Raw genomic sequence first — 19,340 nt, 5'->3', positions numbered from 1 at the left:
CATCCAGAGATTCCTTTATGTGAGAGGAATTCCCAACTGGCAGCTCAGAATAGCTATTCCACAATAACTCCCTGTGTGGACAATTATTCTGCACTCAAGAGTGCCTTTGGGTGGTTTAGCTTAATCCACTTTGGAAGTGGATTAGTGCAGAATAGCTATTGTTTTAAATTCACTCCTATCTTATTTTTCAATAGCTGCCTTGTATGGACAAGCCCTATGCCAGCTTTCCACTACCTTTGTGCATGGCTCCAACAGTACAAGAGCACAGGACCCAGGCTCTGGCTCTATCTTTAAAAGCAGCAGTGCCAGAATATAACAAAGACAAGGAAGATTAGTCATTTGCCCCATGAAAGCACCAAGGAATTTTAAGCACAAGTACCCTTATACTATCCAGGCCATAAAAGATTCTGAATCCACTACAATTAGAACAGATGGGGTTACAAAAAGTGACATTCACCCATTTTCAACATAACTGATAAGACTAAGGTTACTATTATTGATGTTGCAAACTTGTTTAGAGGTTAATGATACTTAAAATTTGTCAGGAGTATATGATCTTAGACCTTAGTCTTATTTTAGCACTTCATGGAGTTTTACCTAAAAAGCTGTATTGAAAAGTCACCTCCCAGAAGTTCACTTTTGTTCTCTAGCTTTTGTATATAGACTTTAGACAGCACTACAAACTTACCTAACTTTTACTTTAGGTCTAAAAAAACCAAACCAAACCAAAACCAAAAATGTTCTAAGCACTTCTTAAACAATCCAGTATCAATAAGCTATGCTGGCACGTGCATTACTTAACTACTACTGCACTTCTTGGACAGCTTAAAGAACTCTATTCTGGCCTTTGGCCTCACCACACCCGAAGGGGTAAGACACTAAGTGCCTCACCATGTTGTAGTTTATTGCTTCATATTTCTTCTATGAAGGCAGCTAATTTCTTCTCGGAACTCAAAGATATGGAAAGCAAAAGGCTGAGATGATTAACAGTTTCATAAGTTGTGTTGGGTAAATAAGTAATTTTGTTTGGGGGTGGAGGAGAGGGAAGGTATAAAAATCTTTTTATTTGTCCTGGGAATCAGAAGGACTAGGGTCTTACCGCTGGTGATGAGTTGAATAAATGTGAAATTCTGTGTGACATTTCAGAGATTTCACTGTTTAACAACTGCTACACAATAAAGCTATTACTATGAAAGTGATTGTGGAAAACAGTAATACACCAATATAGTAAGTTTGGAAAGGTCAACATTTTAATAACTGCTTTTCTCACCCTCTTATATCTTGCAGTTACATAGTAGTTAGAAAAAGCATGAGTTCCTCAAAGGGATTAGGTTTGGGGTTTTTTTTTTTTTTTTAAATTCTTCATTACATAAATAACATCTGGCACTTCAATGGGACTCCACTGGACAAAGGCCTTGACAAAAACTCAAAAAGCTATGTTTGATCTAATACTATATCAAGGCCCATTTTGTTACAATTGAATATGTTCAGAATATGCAAGCTTTCCCAATAAAGAAAAAAAAAAAATAGAAAGTCAGTGTGTGTTAAGACATTGCATAAGGTCTACAGCAGCAGTCTAGCTCCTTTGTAGTTAGGCTAATGGTTTCAGGGTTAGACCACTTCTAATTGTTCATTGAGGCAACTTAATGTTCAGAAAAAAGCCTCTGGAAATAAGATGACTGAAAATAATGTTAAAAAAAAGTTAGCGTTCGCTAGACTACGTATATATATCAAATTCAGATAATATTTAAAAACCTATAATTGAGTGGTTATGTAGAGTGACTTGATTAAAACATAACCAGATATATGTTTGCTAGATATTTGTACACAATGATACCATTTCAGCTTATAAAAATTCTAGCTCCTGTCACCTCTCTAATGTATCTCATAATACTTGAGTCAAGTTCAGGTTCAATTAGTGATTAAAGGCAGTCCTATAGGAGAAGCACAGGTTATAAAAGAGAAAAACATTGCCTAAAAAACCTCAGGCCTGGAGTTCTGCAACAAGTAGAAGTTAGAGAGTTCTATCAAAATTACTCCCTGCAGGAGGCCCATTCTGCCTTTGACAATGCCACAGCATTGATCATACAAGGCCTTACTGAAAGTGCCAAAGCCAAAATTACATCATTAAACAAAAGTGCATGAAGTAATAGGATGAGCTAACTGCTCATCTAGTACAGTATATTATCTGAAATTTGATAGGCTGCCCATGTAACATGACTGCTGATCCATTCAGGAAGTGTACCTTTTTATTTTAAAGGTGAAATACCCAGAATGGCCCCCACAAGTGCAGATGAACTGGTTATCTTTAGATACATACTTGTATTCAATGCCTAATCCATTGATTTTTCTTTATTATTTAAAAAAAAAAAAAAAAAAGATTTGTTTGGACTGCAACTAATTCAGAATAGTACCCACTAATGTCAGAGGAAAGAGGAATTTTTGTGGTTACATGTAAACTTGTGATAAGCATCTCAAAAAGAGGGTACACAATGGCAGGAAGAGTAAGAGTATCAGTGAGGATCGGTAATGACCTGTTTATGTAAAAGTCAAACCAGCCTCATTGTACACCTTGAAGACTTTCTCAATTGCGTTGACGTAGGCAGCTGTTCTCAGGTCCAGACCCAGGTTGTATTTCATGGCAGTGCGCATGATTTGCTGAAGTGAGATGAAAGAAAGCAGAAGTTATTTATGATTGCTTGAAAAGCCTTTCCATGTACACTATTTTCAAGGAATTTCAGAGAGGGACTAAGGCTCAGTACAGAGAGATCCTAGAATTCAGATTACAGCCCAGCATCCATGAGGCTTATGTCTTTCCTAGATTTCCAAGGTGTCACTTCTCATTATCGAAGCCTCTATCCCCTCCATGTATGTAAAATCTTCACAAAAGCCGTGAGTATCCAGTAGACTTTGTGCCCCCTTCTGCAGTATTTTCCATTGGAAGGACAGTCTGATCTACATATATGTGGTGATATTAAGTATAGCTTTGAAAATATTTCTGCCCCAGATTTCTAGAACATAAAAAGATAAATGATGGGGCTCTCCAATGGCTAAACTTTTTACCAAAAAAATATGCTTGCTAAATCCACACACGTGGACTTGAACTTTGTTTTCAGTTTCTGGATGGCCTATAACATCCAATTAAAGGTATCCACACAAACATCTATTCAAAGGAGCGTCATACATGCAGTGACTACCATTATTGTCAATAGCTGTCTTCTATTTTAAGTGCAAAGAAACAGTGCTGTCCACTGATATCACTACATGCTGACTTAGTTTGCTTTTGTGACAGTTATGTTTATGTTCCCTTGGTACAACTCTACATGTTAATGCAATACTTACTCTGGCAGAACGCTCCATGGTGTAGGCCAATCCAGAGTGGACAATGTCTTTTTCAGATGCACCCTGAAAGGGAATGAATGCAATCCGAGTTCAATATGACATGAATGAATAAGCAATATTATTGATTTTCTCTTAGTACATCAGACTAACATGCTGGGTTTCAATAATTAGTCAGCCTGCTTTCAGTGCAGATTTCTTCTAATTTTTAATATATTTTCTTAATATCTGGTAAAAGGAGACCAATATATGAACGCTGCTAATTCAGTGGGTAATCTTACAGACAGTAAGCCCTAGCATATGGTATGTGAAATGTTTAGAGGTTCAATAAAGAGAGAAGATAGACTCTAGATACCAAGTCCGCAGAGAATAAAATGCCCAGTGGTGGCTTAGTGTTTCTACAGCGAACTACAATTTCTTACTTCTACATTTATAAATTCAGTGAAGATTATTCTGGAATAAGGAAGATTCTTTTTTACAAAAGACTTCTAGGATAAAATGATGCTCCATTACAGTGGTATAGATCCCAAAGTGACATGCATCACTGAATGAGTTGGTCAGGACTTATGCAAGTACGAGCAAGCTATTTGGTCTCTGTTTCTCAATACATTTCTTAGAGAATACAGGCAGACTTTAAAAATAGTGAAGTGGGATGCCTAACACAAACCTCAATTTTTAATATTCCTATTTCCAGGGCAGCTACAAGACTGGTAAATTAGGATTGGATATCATTCTGAGAGAATTTCTGTTGAGATACAGCATATGGATATTAAACACAACAGTTAGCGTCTGAAGATCTATGGCCTGTGTTGCAAAGGTGGTCAAAACACATCACAATGGTCCCTTCTGGTCTTAAACGCTACAAAATCAGTATACTAGGCTTCTGACTCAGTCTAACGTGACCTTTCATGAGTATTTAGCTCTGAAGTACCTATTTGCAATTCCTCTTCCTTTCAAAAAGATACAAAACAGTAACACATTATTTTGTCCATTGCCCCCCTCAAAAATCTTTTAATTACATATACATAACTATATGAAAATGTATGTGTAAGAAAGGGAGAGTTATTCAGAATACTGGAGTTGGTGATCACTTCATATAAACAGCAACAATTCTGAGTAACATTTTTGGAACATATCGCTGAAATATAAGAGGTAGGCACATGAGAAACATGTTCAGTAAATCAACCTATTTATATAGTGTCACCATAGAAGAGGTTTAGATTTTGTACCTCTGCAGAAGGAGGAAGATTATTGCACTATAAACAGTGACTAGTATTACAAAGCAACGATCTGATTAACAATGCAAGACCAAATGACTTGTATGTACGCTCTAAATTTCAGCTTTAGAACTTTAGAGCTAGAAATGTTCTGTGAAGTCAGGTGCAAGATACCAACTGGTCATAGCTAGCCTGCTTGGCATACTACTGGGCATTTCAGATCAGCCTGTTAGGTCATGTAACTAACCACACACTAATGCCTTATGGCAAAATCATATGCCCAACAGCAAAATAATGGATTTTATTTACAATTATAATACTAGAATACAACTGGAACAACAAAGATTAAAAGCATCACAGCAGCTACTTACTGATATCCTATCCTGGAATTCTGCTGTAGGCACAACTGGAATAGTTCCACCATGTTTCCCAAACTTTCTTTCCAAGCTCTCCTGGACAGACACTGGAAGGGAAAGGAAAACAAGGCAAGTTAGATTTCAGCAGTGAAAAAATACTTTCACTGGAAAGTTATTTTAAGAGTTTTGGCACTCATTACTTCAACCAGTAGCATAAACTGAGCTGTGCTAGGTAATCTTTTAAAGAACTGAAACAAAGTTTGAGTCCGAATGCTTTAATATACAAAGGCCTCAAATTAGAAACCTGAAGGTCCCAAATACTTTCTTTGCTGCAAGGCAGTTTGGAAGACTGGGACGGTGAAATAGAGATGGTGGTGGTAGGGCTGCAGCCTAAACTCAACCAGCTGATATGTCACCATCCAGTCCTCTATAAACGACCACCCTGAAGAGTACAGAACAATACTACTAATGTAGAAACTTCAGGCACTGAGTTTCAGAGAGTGAAGTGAACAAACATTTCCCCTTTGTAGCTCAGATTTAAGAAGGACAGCACCTACTAACAATAAAGCTTAAGAAGTTTTAAAAGCTTTTTAACTTCCAAAGGAATTCAAAATGTCTGCACATAGGACGCAAGTTTTTGCATTTATATTGGTAGAGATTCCTAACCAACTCTGCATGCATACCATGTTTCAGATAAACACAATTTTAAGGCACTGTTCTAAATTCTAAGAAGGACTCTCTACTAGAGCAATGCCGCAGCAGATAGCCTCTTCACAGAGGGTAAACTATGTTTAAAAAAAAAGATTCCTTATCTAAATTGTCAACTCCATTAAGTTCTGAAAAACTAAAGGCATTTATTACTGGTATTTAGTTTTATGATTAAGTGTTATTTAAGCCTGGTAACAAATCTTACAATTCTTCTACTCTACGAAGCTTATTTTTTCCATAAGATCAGCATTCTGGTCAGGAAATGGGAAGCCCAAACAATGGCCTCCGAGTCAGGAGCCAAGGGGGCCACAGCCAAGTTTCAAGAACAGCTGTGCCAATTATATTATTGCACTTCACAGAAGTCCTACTTTGCTGTATACCTGCTCAGTTTCATAATGCAGTGATCTTCAAAGTTGTAACTTGTTGATCATATTAGCCAATGTTGATTACAATATTGAAAGTTTTTGGATTTTGTTTTTACACTGAAGAGAACTGAATATTTTCTTTCATAAGGGATTTGAATTAGTATTTGTAAGGCATTTTGACAATATCAAAAACTAAGTATCACTTCATGAAGACACTGTTAGTTTTCTACAACGTTTTCCCAAGTATTACCCAATTCATCAGTTACTCGTCACACTAGGTGCATTTGTAAGCTCTCTCACTATCCAGCACACACTAGGAGCAGATTTAAAGAGAAGTTAAATTTAGAACATCTTTGTATTTGATTTCTTCCATGTTTGGCATAGGAAGATATCAAATGTAACCTTGGTTTATTACATAGTTGGTAAAGAGTTCCTTTCTGGTTCAATTTATCTGTTGAAGAGCTAATAAAAAGTAGAAGTAATGCTTACTCAGCAAGTGGTAGTTCGAATCCCTTTCGTATTTGAAAGTCAAGCGACCATAGCTGACGTGGTTCAGGTTTTTCAGCCACTCAAAGTAAGACACAGTTACACCACCAGCATTTAAATATAGATCCTGCACAGAAACAACATTAATAGAAAGCTTTCTGAACGATAAGCCTATGATAAGACAACTTACTCTTGTATTTTTAGCAGGCAAATTAAAATGCAAAAACTTGGAAATCCTGTTTAAACATAACAGGCAGCACAGAGAAGAAGAATAGGTTTATTTCTAGAGCACAGAAGACAAATCGCCAAAATTTTCCATACTTGGCTGCCTAACTTTAGGTACCCAGAGAGGCAGCTCTGATTTTCAAAAACCCTTCCACTGACTTCAATAAAAGTTAGACATCCAAGTATCAAAAAATTTGGCCACTGCATTTAGATTCTTCCTCTACTCCGCTCACTGCACTGGGCAGTTAACAAAGCATCAATTCCCAGAAAGGAAAACCAAGGTTTTAGGGATTTGTGTCAGTATTTGACAGGAATAATTGTAAATTGTTTTTCTTTTGAAAATGTCACTCCCATGTAATAGTTGAATATAAGTAAGCGAACATGGTTGTAATGAGAGATCTGGGATTTGAGGATAGTTACCTCAAGTCTTGAGTGAAGTTAGAACACCCATTTTCAAGGTGAGAGGCACAGAAAGGAGGGCATTGTAGGAATGGCTTTCATAGGAAAATAATTCTGAACACTTAAGTGACTCTTAAAGAATACTAATGCTAAGGCTGATCCTGTGATCAGGAAAAAGAACGCATTTGCAGACAGTCTACTTTCCATTAGTGTTGGCAAAATAATCTTACAGGAATGACCATGATATTCCGCTCCAAAAAGATTTTATCGGCCTCAGGGGTTGTAGGTCCATTGGCACCCTCAGCAATAATCTAGGGAAAAGAATCATGACATAATTACTGACACACAGAAACATATATTTATATTCACACCAATAACTCGAGTAAATATGGAGAAAGACATTTGCCATACTGTTTCAATATTTAGTTTAACTCTTCTTCTTACTTTTGCTTTGACCTTGTGAGCATTGGATTTAGTCAACTGTTTCTCACTGGCAGCAGGGATGAGAATGTCACAATCTGATTCCAAGATGTTGCCATCATATGGCTGTGCCTTGGGGAAGCCAACAATTGTCCCATGTTGCTGTTTGAGGGGAAGAGAAGTGTGATTATCAGTTATTTTCAGTATCACTATTGCAAAACAATCTTCCCTTACTCTTTTATACTAAAATGGGAAAGACTGTTGCTTTGACAGCCATGCATCCTTCTTTGAAGAATGTCTTTGCATGGGTCTGTACAACACCTTGCACAGCATGTCTACTGTACTGTGTGTTTAAAACTAACACACATGCCTTGCTTCCCCTCCTACAACTACTACAGCGAGTGCCATAAAAAGAAGATCCAAATACCATCAAATTTTCAGTTAAACCTTAAATACCTCTAAACAGACACTGTACAATTCTAATAGATTTGTATAAGCACTTCACTCCATTTGAGACAGGTAAAATCACTTAATTTACTTGCACTTTAGAGAAACAGAATGTAAGTTTACCATACTAGAAGAGTGAGAAAAAAAAAAGGGGTCTGTTTCCTGGCTTGTTCCCCAATCTTGAATTAAAAACCGTGTCAATTCAAACACCTACTAATCCATCTCAGTAAGTAAAACAGATACAAGGAACAGCATGTTAAAAAAAGATATTATAATATGTGGTTGCCACTCCTATTTACATGGGCAGCCAAGGATCATCCCACTAAAACTGCTGGATAAAAAGTTGAGACTTAATGCAGTTCACATTAAAATTAATTCAAGATCAGACAGTGTGTCAATTATTTAAAATGCCTGAAATACATTTTACAATCTGTTTACAGTAGATCTGTGGGATAAGAATGAAGATTAAAGGTATGCTCACCCTAAGATCAAAAATACACTCTAAAAACAGAGGTGAATCCCATGTAGCATCCATGGAAGATTCTTACATATAATTTTCAAAATATCAGTCTAGATTTTAAGTATATCAGAACACCTACAAATAATCACGACTGCTGCAGTACACAAATTACTATTTTATATTAAAATAAAAAAAGTGTCTTTTCTGTCTTAAGCACTACATCTCTTGAGTCTAATGTACTTCTGGGGGAATTCTGCACCACTATGCACACCCAGAATTCATATCTCCTGCAGATTTTTTGTCCTCCACAGAATAGATTCAGGGAGGTGCTGCAATTACCCCTTTGCCTACCAGCACCTGCTGTGATGCTAGAAGAGAGGCCAGCAGGCTCAGGGCCAGAGCAGCCAGCTGCAGAGAGGGGGCAGTGGCTGCCTTCCTCACAGCACCCTGTCTGTGGGGCCAGGTGAAGAGACACTGGATATAAGCAGTACCAGGTTTACCACGACATCGGGCCCGAAGTCAGAAGATGCCCCAGCCACCCAGATATATTTGGAAGCTAGCAATTAAAGCCACAATTTACAAGACCATATTCAATTTCCTCAAAACAAACTTCATCTCTTTTCTTGAGCATGGAAGTTGTATCTGTCCATACAACAGATGGTACAGAGGCAGCAGCAATGCAAACTCACTCATAGTACTACACTAGTAAGTCTAAACGAGCAGTTCTCATCCTGTTCCAAACCAGGACCCTTTCCTTCCCACCTTTTGCAATCTAGCTGGGACACTGCTGCTATTTAGCACCGGGCGGGGAGATCGTGACCCCCCACATTAAGAATTATCTAAACCAGGATAATTTAGTTTGGATGCAATCCTTTGCCTTTTTGCAGAGACTCAGGCCCACAACTGTGCCTCTCTTGGTGGTGATGGGCAATGTACGGAAACGAACAGACCAGCACCATTCAGGCTATTAAAGCCATGAAACCAATTAGTATTAGTCACTTTGGTCTGCATTCAAGCTAGTGAAAATGGAATGCTAAAAAACACAGTTGCCAGTCCTGAACATTATAAATTGCCTATCAGACAGAGTATTGCCGATCATAACTTCTAAATATTCTGCACGATTAACACCAGCCTCTAGTCATCTCCAGTATTTTCAGAGTTTACGCAGGGAGCAATACATAAGTCTCATACCAATTTGTAATCTTCTAGTTCTTTTGGGTCAATCCCATCAGGATTCCAGATGTTACCATCAATCTCTCCAACACCAACACATTTAGCACCAAAACGATGAAGATATCTCATAGAATGCAAGCCCACATTACCGAATCCCTGTAAATAAAAATGGGGAGAATAGAAGGAAGAATAGTTAAGTCATGTGAAGTGAGCCCACAACTCTTAAAACATTTGATCCTCACAAGCCTATATCTGCTTTTCACCTTTTTGTGTCATATGTTGGCATGGAGTGATATGGGATGGGGACATATTTGTATATGTTAACCACACTGGCCTGATGTTCTAGAGAGAGTATTAATGTTATAATATACTTTGCAAGATCACGACAGAACTTACATATCATTCCAATATTTTTCTTCTAAAAAAGTAGCATGCAAGATTCCACTGAGATTCACTCAAGCTGCATACACTTGGAAGAATGCTACCAGTTAAGTGATAAGAAGGCATTAATTTCGCGAGAGAAAAAACTAGCCAAGATGAAGCCCTCTCCTCTTCCTAAACTCTGCTTTTCCATGCTTTTTGTGCTTCCAGTTCCTGAACATCTGTAACAGAGTGCTCGTGGTAATTTTGGGGATCGTAAAATTTCAAAGACTAAAACTTCACTTGAAATTTGTCATAAGTTACTATTAATTTTTACTGCATTAGTGTATTGTAAGTTCTTTCCTGAGGATAAACAGCTTCAAAGGTATTTAGTCACATAATTTTTCATAATTACATTTGCCTTAATCACATATTTTCTGAATGTGCACATAACTGAATGTTATATAGGATTCCGTGGACTTTTAAATGACAATTCCACAATTTGCTTGACACTTGTGTTCCTCTTGTCACTATATATATGGGATGTCTGCAAAATTTAAAGCCTCTAAGAGTGGCTCAATATAATTTTATTTATTAACAAAATACAACTTAGTTGTTTTCTCATGTTGACTTTTTAATGGAGCCCTGTCCTTCTGATAATCCATTTTATTGTCTCTAAAGCAGTTTTCCACAAAAACTATTGGTTTTAAATCACAAGATCTTATATGCTGCACTTCAACAGTAGCCTCTAACCATACATCAGACTACTTTACAAATGTGAAGTAAACCTTAGCTCCCTGGGATGTTATGCAGGTTTCCATATGTTACAGGTAAGGAAGCAGGATTACATGGTTTGCCCACAGTCACACAGGAAGTCTTTGGCAAAACTGGGAATAAGATTAACTCCAGGAAAGAGGAATATGAAACACCTCAATTTATTGCTTTCAAAGTATTTTGCATAGTCCCCCTTTTACATCAGAAGTGAACACTGATACAAGAATTAAGTTCTATTTATCTATGGAGTTTGTCTTCAGTGCTATGTCCTCATTTTTTATTGATTAGTCTTCAACTGTTTTGCCAAGTTTTCAGTTTGCTTGTTCAGTTTTAGACTCTTATATTTAGGCACTGCCAATATCTGAATTCCAAAGGTAGGGGATGTTGCTGTGCTATTTTGTTTCTACGTAGGGTACAGGAGGTTTGTCTCAGGTCACTGGTTAACTGGCACAGGACAGTAGGTTGCGATTTGATGATATGGATTCATTACTAAAAATGTAGCAATCAGTCCTCTGCCATTTTTAACACTAGCCACATTGATCTGAGAACAATTCCAAATAAAGCATTCTGGCCCATCATCCAGATTCCGCATTTAATAGCTCACTAATTATGTATTTATCCAACCTGGTGAACAAGACATTTCAAAAAAACCCTTGAAGGATATAATTATGCATGTTAAGTAGTGTTAGAAATCCATTTCTCAGCGTAGTCTCTCTTCTCACCCACTACTCATGTCCTAAAACATGTAGGAGCACAGTTTGATTTAAGGGTCTTTTGAGGTCTCACAAAAGCAAAAAAAATTCAGAACTAAAACTAAAAATCTAGGTCGTTACGTTGACCTAAATACATCTGTTTATTTCATAATACCACAAATCAGATCAGATTCAAATTTTTCTGAGTTTTGAATTTTTTTCTTTAGGATCCAAAAATAAGGTAACTAAAGGGCTCACGTTTCCATTATATGGAAGTAATTACAGAATATAGTTTTTGCAGAGAGTGGTGTCACATTACACATGAAATGTGTAATATCCCTTAGTTTAAAACCTCCAAGAACTTGGAAAAGATGTCTAAAGCTGTAAGAGTATATCTACATAGCAAAGAAAAACCTGCAGCTGGCTCGTGCCATTTGACTCGAGCTCATGGGGCTTGGGTTGTGCATCTCTATCATTGCCTTGTAGACTTCCAGGCTCAGGAGCCCGGGCTTTGGGAACCTCCTACCCTGCAGTGTTTAGAGCCCAAGCCTATAAGTCTACATAGCAGTAGAATCACAGGACTGGAAGGGACCTCAAGAGGTCTTCTAGTCCACTCCCCTGCACTCAAGACAGGACTATGTCTTATCTAGACCATCCTTGACAAGTGTCCCTGCTCTTAAAAATCTCCATTGATGGAGATTTCACAACCACCCTGGGCAATTTATTCCAGTGCTTAACTACTCTGACAGTTATGAAGTTTTCCTAATGTCCAACCTAAACCGCCCTTGCTGCAATTTAAGCCCATTAACTTCTGAGAATAGGACAAGAAGCAAAGAGCAATTTTTCTCCCTCCTCCTTGTAGCAACCTTTTATAGACTTGAAAACTTATGTCCCCTGAGTCTTCTCTTCTGCAAACTACACAAAGCCCAATTTTTTCCAATCTTCCCTCATAGGTCATGTTTTCTAGACCTTTAATAATTTTTGTTGCTCTTCTCTGGATTTTCTCCAATTTATCCACACCTTTCCTGAACTGTGGTGCCCAGAAGTGGACATAATACTCCAGTTGAAGCCTAATCAGCATGGAGTAGAGCAGAAGAATTACTTGTGTCTTGCTTACAACACTCCTGCTACTACATCCCAGAATGAGGCTTTTTTTTTAAAAAATTTTTGTTGCAACAGCACTAGACTGACTCATATTTAGTTTGTGACTCATGACACCCAAATCCCTTTGCACAGTATTCCTTCCTACACAGTCATTTCCCATTTTGTAAGTATGCAACTGATTGTTCCTTCCTAAGTGAAGCACTTTGCATTTGTCCTTATTACATTTCACCCTAGTTATTTCAGACTATTTCTCCAGATCATTTTGAATTTTAATCCCATCCTCCAAAAGAGTGGTTCTCAGCCAGGGGTACATGTACCCCTGGGGGTACGTAGAGATCTTCCAGGGGGTACATCAACTCATGTAGATACTTGCCTAATTTTACAACTGACTACATAAAAAGCACTAACCAAGTCAGCACAACTAAAATTTCATACAGACAATAACTTGCTTATACTGATCTATATGCTATACACTGAAATGTAAGTTCAATATTTATGTTCCAGTTGACTTATTCTATAATTATATGGTAAAAATGAGAAAGTAAGCAAATTTTTCAGTAATATCATGCTGTGACACTTTTGTATGTTTGTCTGATTTTGTAAGCAAATAGTTTAAGCGAGGTGTAACTTGGGAGCACAGAAGACCACTCCTGAAAGGGGTACAGTAGTCTCAAAAGGTTGAGAGCCACTGCTCCAAAGCACTTGTAACCCCTCCCAACTTGATATCATCTGCAAACTTTATATGTGTACTCACCCTGCCATTATCTAAATTACTGATGAATATATTGAATAGAACCGGACCTAGAGCCGATCCCTGCGGGACCCTACTTGATTATGCCCTTCCAGATTGACTATGACCACTGATAACTACTCCCTGGGAACGATTTTTCCACCAGTTATGCAGCTACCTTAGAACAGGTCCATCTAGGCTGAATTTCCCTAGTCTGTTTGGTCTCGGGGCTGTTTCCTAGTGAGCCTACGCTGGCTGGCATGGGCCAGCCGCAAGTTTTTCTTTGCTGTATAGACACACTCTTAGTCTATAAATACAACATTGTTCTTAGAAAATGGCTGGAGTTTTGGCTGTGTGCCTATGTATATAATTTAAAAAAAGGCAAAATAAAGGATGATTCTTGTCTGAAAAGTGCTTCTAAAGTTTAAATTGATTGCAAGGCTAATCTCTACAGTTATAAAACCTTATCAGGTCTACCGCTTTAACAGTGATTTTAAAAGCAACTACATTTCCAATTTCTTCACCAAAACAATTGTATTTCTAGACAAATTACCTGGACCACGAATGTCTTATCCCCAAATCCTGGAGTCATTCCTAGAAGGCTCATATATGACGCTTCATTGATGAAGTTTTCAATTCCATGGAAGAGACCACGACCAGTGGCAGAGATACGTCCGTGGATACCACCTTGGCTAATAGGTTTACCAGTGACGCAAGCATGGGCATTAATATCCTGCAAGACAGTTCAGAATTCTATAAATTGCATCAATCTTTCCAAGAAGAGGATCAGTCAAACAACAGCTGAGGTATAATGTGTATGTGAGCTTCAAAAACATTAACGGATTTCTTTCCCTGATGCACTTACATTATAGCTTTTACTGACAGCAATAATGAAGATATGAATCACTTTTTTAAGCTTACCTCTCCAAACTCCCTTGCTCAGTTTACCATAAGCATCCTAGAAAAATTCTACCCTGCCATACAATGCAGTGTAATACATAACCACAGAACTTGAGATACTGTGCTATTTCCTGAAGTGTTGTAATTTGCACAATTCAGCTCTATGCTTACGTTAATTTACAGCGGTATGTTTATTTACAGTGATGTTGTGATGATGAGGAGCCCAGAGAGAAGCTGCCATCTGACTAGCCACAGAAAGGCAGTGAGTTATATGCCTTCTAGTGGTAAGTAATCACTCTACAATTGTGACAACCATCATTGTTCTTGACAAATTAATCCTTTAAACCAACATAAAAAGCGTAGACATATCCTATGGGCAGTTTAAAAGTGATTAAACAGTTTTAGCTGTAAACAGTCACAACAGGAAACATGAATATAATTATTTGAAAACATGCAGCAGAGGCATACTAACAACTTTAGAAGTGAGTATGCAATGATCTGGCTGAGATGCTATCATAAGAAATTTACCCCTAAAGTAACAGGTTTTACCCACATATGTTATGAACTAGTCTTTCCTACTGTCTGAACAGACGGGCCACCGCTGACCTCAAGAGGATAGCCTACAGTGCAAAGTCATGTGGAAAAATAGTAGATAAGTATCTTTTCTTATATGGAAATGCACTCAAATGCCACCAAATCCCCATCTTTTATGCAGTCTCAGACTAAATAAAACTTCTACCTAATTGCCTTACATGGGCTTGATACCCAAAGTAAACCCTACTCCTTAAAACTCTGACCTATATGTTAATCTTTGAGTCTCAGTATCCTTCATTTTCCAACAGTGAGGTCCATCTTATAAAAAACTTTATTCCAAAATCTAAATGCAAGTATTTCCTTCAGAAAGTAATCTGCTCCCTCTAGTGGGGAGTCAACTGTAACCACTTACCAGTGATACGACCATCTTGGCCAACTCAAAGTATTACCAAGTTTCCAATCAGTTACTTTTTAAAAAAATCTAAACTAGTCACACAGAAGAAATAAGTAGTTTATGAGCACATAGCTGATGAACACAGCTTCTCTCCACAATTCCCTCCAGAGAGGCCAATGCCTTAGAAAATACAAGGGAACAGGGAAAGAAAGGAAAGAGTTGTATCACCTCACTAATGTAAAAGCAGCAAAAAGTCCTGTGGCACCTTATAGACTAACAGATGTATTGAAGCATGAGCTTTCATGGCTGAATACCCACTTCGTCGCATGCATGCATGCATGCATGCAGCCAGCCACGAAAGCTCATGCTTCAATACGTCTGTTAGCCTATAAGGTACCACAAAACTCTTTGCTGCTTTTACAGATCCAGACTAAACGTGGCTACCCCTCTGATACTCACTAATGTGAATTTCAGAGCCAAGAAGTTTAGTCATATTTTTCAGTTCGGTGATCAAGAAACTTACTGTGGGTTTTCCGGACAAGTTAATATGATACCCATTAAAGACGTAATTGGTTTGGCAGGAAAGGCCCACTATTCTTAAAGCCATCTACATTCAGATAGCAAGGTTGTTTAAATCTCTGCTTCAATATGTAGCATCAGTAGAAACTGCTGAGTGAGATTCCTGATGATGATGATTATGATTTTAATCATTATGTTCCTATTACGCCTCTGGCGTTTAGGGCATTGACGAAGCTCCTCCACTCCTATCTGTTTCTGGCAAGTCTTTCAATGGTTCCCTAGCTCTGCTCCAGGTTTTTCAGCTTGGTTTCCACAGCTCTTCACCATGTTGTTTTCGGGCGGCTTAATTTTGCTTGCCTTCAGATGTCCACCTTATTGCTACTCTGGTGATGGAATCAGTTTCCATCTGAAGCACATGACCAATCCATCTCCAGCGCCTCCTGGCAATGATGGTGCTCAGATCCTCTTGGCTGCACTGTGTCAATAGATCTTGGTTTGAGGCATTAAATGGCCAAGAGGCATTAAATGGACACTCTTCTCATGCCTTGAAGACCTGGACTTAGGAGAGCGATATCATCTGCAGTCACATATCCAACACTATATACAAGAAAAAACAGCTTGACTCAACACATTCAGCCAGCAAATTGGACTGAATCAACTGCAGTAAGACAGACATGACCTTTAATATTGCCTCACCATCACCAGTAAGAATAGAGGGTTATGTTCTCACCAATGTAGAAACAGTCACATACTTGGGCAGCACCATTAGCCAGGACGGTGAAACAAGCCAGGACATCCGGAACAAAAATCAGTAAAGCCAGGAACACCTTCAGGAGCTTAAATACAATCTGGAAATCATCAAAATACAACACCAAAACCAAACTCAAGATTTATCAGAGCTGTGTACTTTCAACACTACTTTATAGTATAGAATGCTGGGGAATGAGAAAGTATGACATGTCCAAACGTTCTTCATTCCATACAATGTGCCTCAGAAAAATCCTCTGTATCTTTTGGCTCAGAACAATCTCTAATCAAGATCTACTGACACAGTGCACCCAAAGATTAAAATAGCACTGTTTAGTTTAAAACAAATGAGTGCAAGAGTTTTATGGTAAGCTTCACTTAGAGCAAAAATGACCCACCATAAATAATTTTCAAGCTTTTTTTACAAATATTTATCATTGGTCGTGTCAAAACTTGGTTAGTGGCCCTGCCAGACATCCCAACTTAAATAAGAATCCCTCCCTCTCTCTTAACCCTTCCCCCAAGCCTCTCCTGCGGTTGTGGATCTTTCCTGTCAATTCTGAAACAGGTTTCACTTTTCCCTATCCTCCACTTCTCTCAGCTGGTTTCCGCTTGCCAGGAAGAGGAAACAGAATCCTACTAACACAGCCCTGCAGATCCAAAGCAGCTGTGTATGTAGTCCATCAATTCGACGATGATGTTTTCATGCTCTCTTGTTGTGGATTCTGGAGTGATTCTGAAGTCAAAAGCATGACGCACATGCTCGTGAGGAGATTGGGTAGATAAAGTCATTGATGATCATCTTGGTAGCTATAGCGGTAGTATGACACTTTTCCCTTGCAGCTAAAAATCTATTATAATTCTGTCCTGTTCAAAGACCTGAAAAGCTCGGAGCATTGTGTGTTGTCATGCTGATCTATTTAACACAGCCTTCTCAAGATCATCCGGTTTTATTGCACTGAAGTGCATGCTGTTCTTGATGCTGCTTTGTAGCGCTTTCTGCGGCGGCCTTGATTCCTGTGTCCTTGTTAGTTCTCCATAGAAATTTTTTATGGGAGTCAATATTCAGGCATCCTAAAGATGTGTCCAACCTAGCATAGTTGGGCTTTTATCAACATGGCCTTGGTGCTTATGGCATTTGACTTTTGGAGAACCTCCAGGTTGGTAATTTTGTCCTGCCAGAGGATCCCCCTAATGGTGTCCAGGTCTCACAGCCATAGAAGAGGGATGCGAGCATAAAAGAATTAAAGTTTTATTTTTGTTGAGAGGGGTACGTTGTGGGATTTCAGGACTTTGTTACGTAACTTTCCTAATGACTGAAGCTCTTCGTATCCTCTTTGGGATTTCTTGACAAAGAGATCCATCATGGGAGATGATGTTGCCAAGACAGGTAAAACTGTCAACTTGCTTTAGTTGGTTTCCACTAATGGATATACTAGGGGATATGACAAGAGCGATGAACAGAATTGGTGCAACACTACCATTTTCTCCAGATTGATTGTGAGGCCAAACAATTTTGATGCTTCAGTAAAGCGATCTACAATGCACTGGAGATCACTCTGTGTGTGTGCTAGGAGGGCACAATCATCCACAAAAAGTGCTTCTCTTATTAGTAGTTCTGTTACTTTTGTTTTTGCTTTAAGTCTTGTAAGATTGAAGACTGAGCCGTCACAACTGTATCTGATGTATACGCCTCTGAGCCCATCTGTAGCATGTTTGAGAACTTGGGTGAAGAGGTTCAACAGTTCAGGGGCAAGGACACAGCCTTGTTTGACTCCATTTGAAATGGGAAAGGAGTCAGTGAGATAGGCGTGAGATACCCATTAAAAAGTACCTGACCTCACATCGCCTCAAGAAATAAACGAATAGTAAAAGGTTCTATAGCCATATAAATAAGAAGAAAACAAAGAAAGACGATGTAGGACTGCTAAACACTGAGGATGGAGTGGAGGTTAAGGCTAATCTAGGCATGGTCCAATATCTAAACAAATACTTTGCGTCAGTCTTTAATGAGGAGCTTGGGGATAATGGTAGGATGACAAATAGGAATGAGGATATGGAGGTAGATATTACCACATCCAAGGTAGAAGCCAAACTCCAACAGCTTAATGGGACGAAATCAGAGGGCCCCGATAATCTTCATCCAAGAATATTAAAGGAATGGGAACATGAAATTGCAAGCCCGTTAGCAAGAATTTTTAATGAATCTGTAAACTCAGGAGTTGTACTGTATGACTGGAGAATTGCTAACACAGTTCCTATCTTTAAGAAAAGGAAACAAAGTGATCTGGGCAACTACAGACCTGTCATTTTTGACAGTTCGTAGTATAGAAGGTCTTGAAAAAAAAAAAAAAATTTGAAGGAAAAAAGTAGTCAAGGACATTAGGTCAATGGTAACTGGGACAAATACAAACAGTTTTACAAAAGGTAGATCGTACCAAACCAATTGATCATCTTCTTGAGAAGGTAACAGATTTTTTAGACAAAGGAAATGCCGTGGATCAATTTACCCTCAATTTCAGTAAGCCATTTGATACAGTTCCACATGGGAATATTAGCTAAATTGGAAAAAAGATGGGGATCAATATGAAAATTGAAGGTGGATAAGGAACTGTTAAAGGGGAAACTACAATGGTTGTACTGAAAGGTGAATTGTCAGGCTGGAGGGAGGTTACTAGTGGAGTCTCCTCAGGACAGGTTGGGACTAATAATCTTTTTATTACTGACCTTTAAGCAAAAAAAAGTGGAATGTGCAATAAAGTTTGTGGATGAGACAAAGCTGGGAGGTATTGCCAATACAGAGAAGGACCGGGATATCATACAGGAAGATCTGATGACCTTGTAACTGGTGTAATAGTAATAGGATGAAATTTAATAGTGAAAAGTGCAAGGTCATGCATTTAGGGACTAACAACAAGAACTACTGTTAAGAAGATGGGGAGGCATCAGTTGGAATAACAGAGGAGGAGAAGGACCCTGAGTATTGTTATC

At 38.4% G+C, this 19,340-nt stretch overlaps 2 protein-coding genes across 2 annotated transcripts in view; one reads left to right on the top strand and one right to left on the bottom strand.

The window, feature by feature from the left end:
• Positions 1–1,228: 1,228 nt before the first annotated feature.
• Positions 1,229–19,340, bottom strand: part of GLUD1 (glutamate dehydrogenase 1) — a 51,155-nt gene continuing 33,043 nt past the window's right edge. Inside the window, exons 6-13 of the mRNA XM_032780685.2 lie at positions 13,809–13,988; positions 9,614–9,751; positions 7,540–7,677; positions 7,326–7,406; positions 6,475–6,598; positions 4,928–5,019; positions 3,343–3,405; positions 1,229–2,658 (exon numbers count right to left, since the gene is read on the bottom strand). Of these exons, the coding sequence (XP_032636576.1) occupies positions 2,539–2,658; positions 3,343–3,405; positions 4,928–5,019; positions 6,475–6,598; positions 7,326–7,406; positions 7,540–7,677; positions 9,614–9,751; positions 13,809–13,988 (936 nt within the window). The 3' untranslated portion in view covers positions 1,229–2,538. The remainder of the gene's footprint in view (positions 2,659–3,342; positions 3,406–4,927; positions 5,020–6,474; positions 6,599–7,325; positions 7,407–7,539; positions 7,678–9,613; positions 9,752–13,808; positions 13,989–19,340) is intronic.
• The window catches only part of SHLD2 (shieldin complex subunit 2), a 115,840-nt gene continuing 110,499 nt past the window's right edge, over positions 14,000–19,340 (top strand). Inside the window, exon 1 of the mRNA XM_075072539.1 lies at positions 14,000–14,439. The gene's annotated coding sequence lies outside the window, so the exon portion shown is untranslated. The remainder of the gene's footprint in view (positions 14,440–19,340) is intronic.

This window comes from Chelonoidis abingdonii, chromosome 15 (assembly GCF_003597395.2).
Source record: "Chelonoidis abingdonii isolate Lonesome George chromosome 15, CheloAbing_2.0, whole genome shotgun sequence".
Taxonomy (NCBI): Eukaryota; Metazoa; Chordata; order Testudines; family Testudinidae; genus Chelonoidis; species Chelonoidis abingdonii.
The sequence above is the reverse complement of the archived record's forward strand: the minus strand, read 5'-3'. Positions and strand labels throughout refer to the sequence as shown.